The sequence below is a fragment of the Acanthochromis polyacanthus genome, chromosome 8 (assembly GCF_021347895.1).
Source record: "Acanthochromis polyacanthus isolate Apoly-LR-REF ecotype Palm Island chromosome 8, KAUST_Apoly_ChrSc, whole genome shotgun sequence".
NCBI classification, from domain to species: Eukaryota; Metazoa; Chordata; class Actinopteri; family Pomacentridae; genus Acanthochromis; species Acanthochromis polyacanthus.
Window position 1 is genome coordinate 33624337 of NC_067120.1, and position 13710 is coordinate 33638046.

At 39.2% G+C, this 13710-nt stretch overlaps 1 protein-coding gene across 1 annotated transcript in view; it reads left to right on the forward strand.

Moving 5' to 3' along the window:
- The window catches only part of hydin (HYDIN axonemal central pair apparatus protein), a 138653-nt gene that overhangs the window by 78766 nt on the left and 46177 nt on the right, over window positions 1-13710 (forward strand). Inside the window, exons 33-45 of the mRNA XM_051951466.1 lie at window positions 104-231; window positions 380-493; window positions 1801-1881; window positions 2934-3083; window positions 3682-3921; window positions 5078-5207; window positions 5321-5446; window positions 5635-5805; window positions 6349-6522; window positions 6822-6991; window positions 7241-7315; window positions 13102-13285; window positions 13384-13525. Coding sequence (XP_051807426.1) covers window positions 104-231; window positions 380-493; window positions 1801-1881; window positions 2934-3083; window positions 3682-3921; window positions 5078-5207; window positions 5321-5446; window positions 5635-5805; window positions 6349-6522; window positions 6822-6991; window positions 7241-7315; window positions 13102-13285; window positions 13384-13525 — 1885 coding nt within the window. The remainder of the gene's footprint in view (window positions 1-103; window positions 232-379; window positions 494-1800; window positions 1882-2933; window positions 3084-3681; window positions 3922-5077; window positions 5208-5320; window positions 5447-5634; window positions 5806-6348; window positions 6523-6821; window positions 6992-7240; window positions 7316-13101; window positions 13286-13383; window positions 13526-13710) is intronic.

Consider the following 13710-nt stretch of genomic DNA (forward strand, 5'->3'; position numbering starts at 1 on the left):
AAAGATAGTCAAACCACATGCTTGGTCTAGTGTCTTCCTGGTAGTGGATAGAAAAAAATCTGCATTTATACAGTAAATATTAATTGTCATTGGTCCTTTAAAGGGTTCACAGCAGAATTTGAAAGAGTGAAGAACCTGCCCTGTGGCGAGACCCAGACTTTTACTGTTAAATTCGATCCTCAAGGAGCCAACCTGAAGATGGGCGACATGAGTGTCATCATGCCAATACAGGTAAACATGGACACACACAAACATGGACATGACTACAAACCTCCGATTATTTCACAACGAAATTTCTTAATGGTTGTTGCTTTCGATTCTCTGTTTAATTAGCAGCTTTGTGACTTTGTGCTAAAGGTGGAGTTGCTTGGTTTTACAGGTTTCAGGTGGTCCGATGGTTCAGGTGCGACTGTGTGCAGTGGTAACCAAGCCAGCAGTTACCGCTTCCAGGGAAACACTGCAGTTTGACACGGTGCAGTGTGGCATGTGTCAGGTAATGCAGTACTGAAAAAAAAGGGATTAAAGTATGATTTTCTGTAACCCGACTTCCCTCAAGATGAAAAGATACAGAATACAAGTTGAAGGTTTGTATAATTGTATAACCTATTAGACCCGTACAGGATCAGATGGGCACCACATTTAAATCCAATCCACGTTTACAGCACATTTTATCGCACTTTAATGTAATCATCATGCCTAAGTAGAAGAACAGGAAAGTAGGTGAAAGTTCTAAGGGCTTAACACTGCTGAGTGTGTGCATGGCACGCTAATTAGGCCCACTAATGAGAGAGCAGTGAGCTGCTTCACTGTGGAGCCATCTTGCGATTATTTACTGTAAAATCAGGTCAAGTGATGTATTTTCAAGTATTTCTTCTTATCAGATCTAAATATTAAAATAAATGATATGGCTGTCCAGCTTCTTATTCCTTAGAATTGGTTGGCACCCCAAGAGATATCCAAGCTGCTGTGATTTTCAATCTAAAAGTCCTTTATTCAAATGCAGGTAAATCAATTATTTCACATATTTAGATGTAGATAAACACTCTGAGTCAAAAGATATTGGTTTATTTGTATATTAATACTAGATTTTTAAGTTTAAATTGTTAAAATCAGAGGGCTTTGGATACTTTGTGGACTGTCAGCCAATACCATGGACTAAGAATTGGAATTATATTTTCATCTTTACTTAAAGCACCTGATTTAGTATTTTTACTCTACCAATGTTATCGTTCTTAGCCCAGTGCAGCACTCCCTGTTTTCCTTCCCACTGTACGCTTAAACCTTGACTATCTTGAAAACAAAATAATTGCCTGTTGCCATAAATGTCCTATGCAAAGAGTGGTGATTTGACTATAGTACACATTATACTGTATAATACAATAGTCAAGTCTGATAGATTTCTAAGCATGAGTAAGTCTTTCAGTGTCTTCCTTTGAGTAGGTTGAAGGTATGAAATATTCCTGAGATGGTAAAACACATTTCAAGTGATGTTTCAAAAGATTGGTCAAGATGGAACCAAGTTTCTTTCATTCTTCATGCTATTTATTCAGTGGGCTTTTCAAAATGAGCACTAATGTGCACTTGCCTTTTGTCTGCCTTTTAAAGACATATATAAATGTCTTTGATTTACAACCAGTTCTGAATTTTAGAACAGTGACACGCTTAAATGTAAAAGCGCTTCTATGATTAGTGATTTTATGCCAATGCAGCATGAAGGACATTTGAACTCACTCTGTTTAAGCCAGAGAAAACAATGCGCTTAAACTTCATAATCCTGTGCTTTCTAACCTTTCCCATCAGATGAAGACAATACAGCTGCTAAATGACGAGCCCGTGCCTTGTTATTGGAGCATAGCTGAGGAGGTGAAGCCTTTCAAAAAGGTAGAACAGTTGTTTTTGTTTAGTTTTTTTTTTTTATAGAAGTTTCAATACATTTTCGCAGAGAATTCCTAAGTAAATATTCACAAAATAGAAACGGTTCCGTGGTCAGGTTGTCTGGTTGCACAGGGATCCTGAGTGAATGCCTGTTTTCAAATCCAGCCACATTCTCAGTCGGAATGACGTCCAAGTGAATGAGTGCTTGGTCTCATTATCTTGCTAGAAAACAAATCTTCTCAGGTCACAGACGGCATCAAGTTGTCCTCCACGTTGTCCCTATACTTTGTTGCAATTATTTTACCCTCTACCTTTACCAGAATGCCAGGGCCTGCTGCCCAAAAGCATCCCCACATCATGATAATGCCACCACCATGCTTTACAGTGGAGATGGTACCTTGGTGATGATATGCAGTGTTGGTGTCCGCCAAACCTGCCGTCTCGTCTGATGGTCAAGAGCTCAATTTTAGACCAAAGGCTCATTCTTCCAGTTGACTTCAGAGTCTCCCACATGCTTTCTGGCGAACTCTAGTCAATTATTATAATATTCTGAGATTTAAACAGTGGCTTTCTCTTTGCTACTCTCCCATAAAGCTTTGACTGATGGAGAACAGACAACAGTTACTGTATGTACAGTCTCCTCTGTCTCTGCCACTGAATCTTGTTCTAGTAGTTGTCTTGGTGGCCTCTTTCATTTGTCTCTTTCTTGCACAGTCATTCAGTTTTTGAAGACGGCTTGAGCTACACCGATTTACACGTGTTATTTGCTATATCTTTTCCATTTCTTAATTATGAATTTATCCATACTCCAAAGGATATTAAGTGACTTGGAAACTATGCAGACACTTAGTTTGCATTGTATATTTTTAATTCATTCACATTACTTTATAGAAATTAATTTTCACTTTGACATGAAAGAATATTTTTTTTTGTTAATTCCTATCAAAAAAGCCAAATTAAATTGATAATTATAATAAAAAACAATAATGTGTAAAGAAGAGACAAATAGAGACATCAGTGCATTAGGGTGAGCCCTGCCTCTGTTCTTGATTGCTCAGTTGGATAAGTTCCTGCCTCTCCACAAGCGTAAAAAGATCCTGAAGGAGCAACGGCCACCTCCACCGGTGTTTGAGATGATTCCCTGCTCTGGCCTGCTGTCACCTGGTGAACGAGTTAATGTCAACGTCAAGTTCAGCCCTACTGAGGGGGTAAAAGCTTTTCTCATGCTACAGTGATAAGTATTAGTAGAATACAGTGAGGTATACACTACCCCTCAAAGGTTTGGGGTCGCATAGTTAGAAATGTCCTTATTTTTGAAAGAAAAGCATTTTTTTTTAATGAAGGTAACATCAAATTAATCAGAAATACAATCTAGACGTTGTTAATATGGTAAATGACTATTCTAGCTGGAAACGGCTGATTTTTAATGGAATATCTCCATAGAGGTACAGAGGAACATTTCCAGCAACCATCAATCCTGTGTTCTAATGCTACATTGTGTTAGCTAATGGTGTTGAAAGGCTCATTGAAGATTAGAAAACTCTTGTGCAGTTATGTTAGCACATGAATAAAATGTGTTTTCAAGGAAAACATGACGTTGCTTGGGTGACCCAAACTTTTGAAAGATAATGTAATACATAGCACTGTATCATGGATGTAGGTTATTGCTTACGTATTTTAAGACACAAAAATTAGCATTGCCAAAATAAGTGCAAAATGCAGAATAGTACCATGTGCAAAGGGATGTCTTAATCGATTGTTACAAAGTAAAATAAAGAATGCTGACCTACTGTGTGCATCTTTCAGTGTGCTTACAGCAGGCGACTAGTGGTCTGTGTGGCTGAGAGCACCCAGCAGGTGTTTGTTACAGCTCAGGGTCAAGGTGAGGAACCACAGCTGGAGTTCTGCCCGGCGGTCCTGGACCTGGAGCCTTGTCTCCCACTCAGCACTGAGACCGAAGCTGAGGTCACCATCAAAAACCCCTGCTCATTTCCCATCGAGTTTTACTCCCTGGAATACGACACACAGTACCTCACAGAGGAAAAGGTAGCTCTCTTTTTTACTTTCAGCATTAATACATTTATTTTCATAAATATACATATGAAAGGCGAGTTTGCATGCAAGTTGTGAAATGTTATGCACCATCTGTGGTCTGCAGGCTGCATGATTACATTGAGATTATAAAGGGAAAAATAAAGACAGTAGGCAGCAAAATGAGCAGGCAAAGTTGTCAGCTCATGACACTACATCTTCCTCAGGTACAGAGTCAATAAAACACACAGCATAGTTAAATAAAAAGTCGTAAACCATCTATCCCCCGGGTGGGAGCATAACCACGGTCACAGGAAATTACAGAAAAGCTAAAAGACATAAAAGCAAACAGAGAAAGAACTGTATTCACACAGTGCTATTACCAAGTTTTATGTTTCTTTTTCTGTTGTCTTCCTTTGTATCATGCAGCGTTTCTAATGTGAAAAAATGACACTGCAGTGTGTATTAACCCTCTGAACCCCAGCATTTTTTGCTCATGTCACATTTTCCTCACTGTGGACTCATTTTTCACTGCAATATAAAATCCTACACTCCTCTAGAAACAAAACAACCACGGCGAAAAGTAGAGAGAACTCCAACTGTCTTTTGTCCATGAATAAAAACCTAAAGTTGAGCTTCTTGTATATTTTACAAAAATGAAAACATTTAAATCAGCATGTACACAGGCTAGTCATGGGAAAAAATGTTGGCTCTACATACTATAGACATTTTACTGCTTATATTTTTATAACCTCCACAGACTAGGCATTTTTCACACTTTCAGAGATTCAGAATGCCTTTATTGTCATTGCACAGCTGTACAACTAAACTTTAGAGCAAATCTTTAAATATAGTTCACCATCCTGAATGTATCTTCCAGCAACGTGCCATGCTGTGTATATTTTATTGGTCAACTATGTTTTATTTTGCCCTCAATCTCTTTAATAGCATGCCTTTTCAACCTGCTAGCAGATCTGGGAATTCAGAGGGTTATTATCACTTTTTAACAATTTGATGTGGCTTCTGTCCCTTCAGAGCTGATTGTGGGACATCTATGAAACCATTTTACCAATTTGTCCCTCTACCTAATTGTCTCATTTTAAATCGCCCCTCTGCGTTCATGTTTGTGTACATTTCTGTTTCCTCTTCCTCATACCTTCGTCCTGTGCAGATCCTGCGTCTGCTGCAGGGTTACGATGAGAACAACACATTGCTGCTTCCTCCCAGGATCCCTGGAGAAGGTCTTCCTGCAGAACTGCTGGACTATTACAAGGACCACTGCTCTGTGCTGAAGGAAGATGGTAGCATCAGCCTGGCATTGTCATAACTGATATTGCACACCTACACGTGTGTCAGTGCCTATTTGTTTCGGTGTCGATCATAATGTCTGTTCTAATCTATCTATGTGCACCAGAGCTGAAGGCTGGCGTGGATGAAGAGGAAACTAAGAAAGATGACACACAGGAAGGAATAAAGAAGTCAAAACGAAATGATTCCCATCCAGAAATTAGCACTCTAAGTGTGCGACCATCAGAAATATGTAAGTACAACCATTTCACCAGCAGAGTGTCTGACCGCAGGCAAATGTAATTTAGTGTGATTTCCACTGACACTGTGTAATTTAGTGGACGGAAGATTAAAGGCTCAATTTTAACTTTTCTTGTTCATAAAAAGAACATTGAAGTCATTACTTTCTCTCTGTAAAACTTGGAAGCTCTGTGCGTTCAGTTGTTTCAGAGTTGACCAGAGAGGGAAGCAGTGGCAGACTGGGACAGCTGGAGATGACTCCTGTCTCCAGAGCCATCGCCCGACATATGGGTGTCGACCTGTCACCTGAGAGTCTGGCTGCATGCAACCGCAGAGGCATCGCTATTATTGTATACGGAGCCCCGCTGACTGGTAAAAACGGCAGATTTCTCACAGGAAAAAGTAAAATCAATACAAAGGGATTGCAGAATGTACAGGGACCGTTCAGAATTATCTATATTTCTGCATATATATGACAAAAAACATTTTCATATGACTCCTGAATGTAGATAAAAAAACAATGAAACAAATTTTATTGTTTATGTATTGTGGAAATTGATACAATATTGTATGTCTGTGAGCACAAAAAGCACGTGAACCTCAACAATTAGCAGCTAATTTAAATTCGTGACAATCAGGCTTGAGTGTGCACCCTGTTTTATGAAATAAACCAGAATCTATCAAAGTCTGATCGTCACAGCATGTAGAGGTGTATCGCAGCACCTGCAACGACGATTTTAAAAAAAAATCAAAAAAAGAAGTTGTTGGGCGCCCAGATAGCTCAGCTCAGCGGGCAACCGATGAACAGAGGCAGTTCTAGGGTTTGATTTCAGCTCATGGCCCTTTGCTGCACGTCCTCCCCCCAGGTCTTCTCCCTACTTTGTAAAACTGTGTCGTATTTTTAATTTTTTTCAGATAAGAGTGGCACAGCAGCTGCTCTAGCGCATCACTATGGAGCGGCATGCCTCAGTGTTGATGCAGTGGTTACAGATGTGCTTCTGAAAGGCACATCACCTGTTAGCCTGAGAGCAAGACAGCTGTATGAGCGGGCTGCTGCAGAGCACGCTCAGAAGAAGGCTGAGAAGGCTGGTAAGCATGATATACTGTGTCTGTAACTGACCTCTTTCTAAATGCTCCTTTGGGTTTTTGTCTCTGAGTATCTGTTTGGGAAGTCGCAGCAGTGTAGAGGTTAGAGAAGTGGCTGTGATGGACAGATGGGTAAGTGGATACGCAGTTTAACAAGGAGGTTAATCACCAACACTGTGGTTAGCAGTAAAGGTCTGTGATTGCACGAAGCAGCTCTGTAATTAGACCTTATAAATCTTCTATAATAAGGCAAGACACTGATGCAGATGACTATGATATAAATCTATCCTCCTCGTTTGCAGCTCAGGCTGCTGAAGAAACCACTGAACCGGAACCAGCAGCAGCTCCTGAAGTCTCAGATCCAAATTCAGCTTCTGTTGATACTGTGGAAGGTTTTGCTAAACACACTGAGGACAGCTGCAGTAAAAGGACTCGTCTGGACACTGAAAACCCACACGTCGCCCTTTGCCTGGTACATTCACTTATACTCTCTTTGTAGCGGGTGTATTATGTTGCCATTATAGTCCAGATTTGGGAATTGGAAGATTTTTTTGTAAAATTTTTCTGTATAAAGTAACTGTGTAAACCCACAGAATACATTTTTATCTTTGCAAGTAGTATCTCTTTATTATGTCTGGGTACGAGGTTTGTAAATAATTGTTCAAACTGTTTAACTTTTTTAATGTAACAGGCCAGTTAATGTGATGTGATTTGACTTCAGGGAGATGATGTGACTGCACTCAGCCTTCTCTTTCCTGAGCAGCTCCTGGTTGATATCCTGGCAGAAAGATTTCAGGTCAGTTCACACACAGTTTGATTTTAGCAGCATATGTTGTGGCTTACTGCTTAGGCCAAAGCCACCAAACCTTACGTATAGAATAATGCAAACAATGCCAAGTTAATTCAAATGCAAGTACTACATGCGTACATCGGAAAAGTCCCAATCAAACAAGCAAGTTTATTAATATATACACGACCGACCATTCAAAAACTTGGGGTCACCCAGACAATTTCATGTTTTCCTTGAAAACTCACACTTTTATTCATGTCCTAACATACACACGTGGACAAAATTGTTGGTACCCCTCAGTTAAAGAAGGAAAAACCCACAATTCTCACTGAAATCACTTGAAACTCACAAAAGTAACAATAAATAAAAATGTATTGAAAATTAAATAATCAAAAACAGCCATCACTTTTGAATTGTTGATTAACATCATTATTTAAAAAAACAAACTAATGAAACAGGCCCGGACAAAAATGATGGTACCTCTATAAAAGATTGAAAACTATTTGACCAGAGTGACATGATTAACTCAGGTGTGTCATTTAATTGACATCACAGGTGTTTCCAAACTCATAATCAGTCAGTCTGCCTATTTAAAGGGAGACAAGTAGTCACCCTGCTGTTTGGTGAAAAGGTGTGTACCACACTGAACATGGACAACAGAAAGCGAAGGAGAGAATTGTCCCAGGACATCCGAAAAAAAATGATAGACAAACATCTTAAAGGTAAAGGCTATAAGACCATCTCTAAACAGCTTGAAGTTCCTGTGACAACAGTGGCTCATATTATTCAGAAGTTCAAGACCCACGGGACAGTAGCCAACCTCCCTGGACGTGGCCGCAAGAGGAAAATTGATGACAAATTGAAGAGACGGATCGTTGGAATTGTATCCAAAGAGCCCAGAGCAACCTCCAAAGAAATTAAAGGTGAACTCCAAGGCCAAGGTACATCAGTGTCAGATCGCACCATTCGTCGTTGTTTGAGCCAAAGTGGACTTCATGGGAGACGACAAAGGAGGACACCACTGCTGAAAAAAACTCATAAAAAAGCCAGACTGGAATTTGCAAAAATGCATGTTGACAAGCCACAAAGCTTGTGGGAGAATGTCCTTTGGACAGATGAGACCAAACTGGAGCTTTTTGGTAAGGCACATCAACTCTATGTTCATAGACTCAAAAACCAAGCATACGAAGAAAAGAACACTGTCCCTACGGTGAAACATGGAGGAGGCTCAGTAATGTTTTGGGGCTGCTTTGCTGCATCTGGCACAGGGTGTCTTGAAAGTGTGCAAGGTACGATGAAATCTGAAGACTATCAAGGCATTCTGGAGAGAAATGTGCTGCCTAGTGTCAGGAAGCTTGGTCTCAGTCGCAGGTCATGGGTCTTCCAACAGGACAACCATCCAAAACACACAGCCAAAAACACCCAAGAATGGCTGAGAGAAAAGCGTTGGACTATTCTAAAGTGGCCTTCTATGAGCCCAGATCTGAATCCCATTGAACATATGTGGAAGGAGCTGAAACATGCCATTTGGAGAAGACACCCATCAAACCTGAGACAACTGGAGCTGTTTGCTCATGAGGAGTGGGCCAAAATACCTGTTGACAGCTGCAGAACGCTCATTGACAAATACAGAAATCGTTTCATTGCAGTGATTGCCTCAAAAGGTTGTGCAAATATTAAGTTATGGGTACCATCATTTTTGTCCAGCCCTATTTCATTAGTTTGTTTTTTTAAATAATTATGTTAATCAACAATTCAAAAGTGATGGCTGATTTTGATTATTTAATTTTCAATAAATTTTTATTTATTGTTACTTTTGTGAGTTTCAAGTGATTTCAGTGAGAATTGTGGGTTTTTCCTTCTTTAACTGAGGGGTACCAACAATTTTGTCCACGTGTGTAACTGCACAAGGGTTTTCTAATCACCAATGAGCCTTTCAGCACCATTAGCTAACACAATGTAGCATTAGAACACAGGAGTGATGGTTGCTGGAAATGTTCCTCTGTACCCCTATGGAGATATTCCATTAAAAATCAGTTGTTTCCAGCTAGAATAGTCATTTACCACATTAACAACATCTAGATTGTATTTCTGATTCATTTATTGTTATCTTCATTGTATAAAAATTATTTTCTTTCACAAATAAGGACATTTCAAAGTGACAAAACTTTTGAACAGTGGTGACTCAAAAACAATGCAGAAAAGCTAAATGTAGGGTTGGGGTTATTAAAACTGTTTGACTATTCATTCACCAGTGCTAGAAAAAGACAGAAGGAAGCTAAACAAAAAGAACTGGAAGACAAAATAAAAGAGTTAGAAAGTAAACACAAACAAACTATATCTCCTGCCCTCATAAATAAGCTAAACACAATTCGTAGAGAACTCAATAACTTACTATCAGACAAGATAGAGGGTAACCTAAGGTTTACCAATCAAAAGTATTATGAAGATGGGAATAGAGCCAGTAGACTGTTAGCATTTAGGCTGAGAAAGCAGCAATCCTCTAACACAGTACAGAAAATAAAAGCACAAGACACATTCGTCACAAAACCAAAGAAAATAGCAAATGCCTTTGCAGATTACTACAAATCCTTGTATAAGAACTCAGATACCTGTACAAATGACATTGAACTAGCAAACTTTCTTAAGCATATAAAACTGACCGAACTACCTGAGGAAGAAGCTAAGAAACTTGATGAGCCAATTACAACACAAGAGATCACACAGGTGATCTCATCACTCAAGAATAATAAGAGCCCAGGACCAGACGGTTACACAAATGAGTTTTACAAATCTTTTAAAGACCTATTGACCCCCTTACTCCTAAAAGCATATCATTATGCATTAGAATCGAAAACTATGGCCCCATCTTGGACAGAAGCAACAATTGTAGTGATACATAAAGAGGGTAAAGACCCAACTGAGTGCCAGTCCTATAGACCAATATCAATGTTGAATGGCGATTTACGCATACTAACCGCAATTTTAGCAAGAAGGGTTAATCAAATAATCACACAAATTATCCATCCTGACCAAACTGGATTTATAAAAGGGAGACACTATGAAGACAACCTAAGGCGCTTATTAAACATATTGTCATATCTAAAAGATAACAAATCAAAATCAGTGATTATATCTCTAGATGCACAAAAAGCATTTGACCGAGTGTCATGGCAGTTCTTAATTCAAACTCTAAAACGGTATAAATTCGGTCAAAATTTTGTCAGCTGGATTCAGACCATCTATTCATCCCCCAAGGCTTCGGTTCGAGTCAATGGCCATGGATCAGAGAAATTCTTATTAGAAAGAGGATGTCGGCAAGGCTGCCCTCTATCACCCCTACTGTTCGCTATCAGTATCGAGCCATTGGCCCAGCTTATCAGAGACAATGATTACATCAAGGGAATTGTAGTAGACAAAGAGGAGCACAAGCTATCATTGTATGCTGACGATGTACTATTATACTTGTCAGAACCCATATCAACCATAACACATCTTATGAACCTGATCTCTGAATTTGGATATCACTCGGGATATAAGGTAAACGTTGATAAAACCCAGGCAATTGATGTCAATGAAAATATTCCACAAAACATTAAATCACAATGGAGATTCAGATGGCCTAGAGAAGGCATCAAATACCTAGGCATATATATCACCCCTTCTCTACAAAAGTTGTATGATGCAAACTATATTAAAATTATCAGACACATCAACAATGATTTAGAACGTTGGACGTCACTTCCTCTTTCTCTCCTCGGCCGCATCGAATGTATTCGCATGAATGTTCTACCCAGACTATTATATTTATTTCAGATGCTACCTATTGAAATCCCAAGAACAACCTTTGAAAATTTGGACAAAATGATCTCAAAATTCATTTGGCAAAATAAGAGACCAAGAATTAAATTTAAAACCTTACAACTCCCGAAATCAGATGGAGGTCTTAAGCTCCCAAACCTGAAATACTATTACTGGGCCTCGCAAATGAAGCCTCTGATATCATGGATTCAGAATGATACAAACACACGCTGGCTTAATATTGAAAAGAATATGTCTCCAGATCCTTTGGCAACGCTTCCATTTTCGGATGGCCCTGTTAAGGGGCTAGCACAATGGACTATGACTACTCTAAGTGTATGGAGGAAAATAAAGTTAGCTTTTGACCTAGCAAAACTTTCACCATTAGCAAATATTGGATTCATGAAGACCTTCATACCCAACAACTTAGACTCTGGCTTTAGAAATTGGTCAAATCGTAAACTCGTTTATTTGCACCACTTAATTGAGGGCGATAATTTCAAGTCTTTTGAACAATTAAAAAATGACTTCAACCTTGAGAAGACAGACTTCTTTAGATATTTACAACTAAGAACCTTCCTAACAACGCATAAAGAATGGAGAAAAATTATACATCACAGTCTCATAGAAAAGTTCCTAATCGAAATACAACTGGGGAGGCAAGTTAAAAAAATAATTGGTAAACTATATGACATATTTCTATCAATGACCCCACACAACACCCTTCAGATCAAACAGAGGTGGGGGGCGGAGGCAAACAAGGACATTTCACAGGATACTTGGATGGAGGCCTGCATTGAGGCACACTTAGCCACTAATTCAAACACATGGCGGGAATTCAAATGGAAAGTGATAACTAGATTCTTTAGATCGCCAGTAATAACAGCTAAAATGAACTCAGCGTGTTCTAACTCATGCTGGAGAGATTGTGGGTCAGAAACATCGAATCACACTCACGTTTTCTGGTCATGTCCCAAACTGTTCACTTTTTGGAAAGATGTTTTTGACGCTCTCCAGCATGTCTTTCAACAAGATATTCCACAAGATCTGGCAGTTGCAGTGTTAGGGGTAATACCTAACGGTCTGGATGGGAGAGCTAAGAAGTACCTTTTAAACATTTTACTCACGGCAGCGCTGAAGTGTATTACTATCAGATGGATGAAACCGGATCCCCCGACATATAACATCTGGATCCAAAAGGTATGGGACATATATCAAATGGAGCAGATTACCTTTGCACTGAGACTGCAAAAATCTATGTTCAATGAACGATGGAGGCCTGCCTTGTTCCTGCTGATTCAGTGACTCTTACCATCTAAGAATTCCCCTCCACCCCACTATCTACTGTCATGCCTACATGCCATATATACTTATCGTAAAAAGACAATGCTATATTACCAATAATACCTGGGAGTGGACAGCCTAGAGTGAATGCTTATGTATTTATTTATTTATTTTAAGTTAGATAATTATTATTTATCACATTATTTTACTTATTTTATGTACTCTTTGTTTTGTATTTTTTCTCTGTACTGTTCTGTTCTGTTTAAGTTGACGTTGCTGCGTTGCTTGGCAACTTAAAAAAAAAAAAAAAAAGGTTGTAACTTGTATTATATACACTGTACGAATCCCAAGGAATGAGAATAAAAATTAAGTTCAAAAAAAAAAAAAAAAAAACTGTTTGACTACAACAGAGGGAAGAGATTAGAAAAATATAAGAATGTAAACTATTAAGAATACTGTAAACATGACTTATAATAGCATCCAAGTTAAATATAAGTACAGACAGTTTAATCCAGATTATTTGTGATAAAACTGCCTTCTTAGAAACAGTGAGAAAAAAAAACTGTCTTCATTGAAGTGAAGTTCCAGACTTCCAGCTATTTGTTAGATATGACATGCTGTGTATGTTATATGTCTAGTTCCTAAAAGGCATCTTTTCTTACTTGCTGTCTTGTCATTTTCATCCTGTCTGTGCTGAATGATAACAGTTAAACGACTGTCACCGTGGAATAGTGATTGCTGGCCTGCACTCAGTGTACACTCAGTCTGCAGTGAACGCGCTGCAAGTTGTTCTCAGAGCCCTCAACAATCGCAAACACATCTATGCCGTCAACTTATCCGACTCCTACGCCGCCCTGAAGGCACGAGAAAGAGCTCAGAGAGAGGCTGAACGTAAACTATGCACCAGCACATACACATGCATTTATTCATATATCAGGTGTACAGAATTCTAAATACTGTCAGTTTTATTTCAACTGTGTGTCTTCCAGATGCTCTGCAGAAAGAGCGAGCAGCCAGGGAGCAGCAGAGGATACAGGAGCTGGATGAGGAACAATTTGACGCTCTGTCAGAGGAGGAGAAGAGGAGCATCACCCAGCGACACCTGGACGCACTCAAACAGCAGAAACTCAGGTACTGACTGGAAGACGTGTAAAACTCTCTAAATTACACCCACTTTAGATAAATTGCTCGCTTTAACCTGACCAAACTGTCAAGAATGTACATTGTTTAAGAAGGTCATCCCTCACATTGTGATATCATTGGCACCCCAGATGCTACCTCCCACAGAAAACCTACCCACGAATCAGCCTGATTGT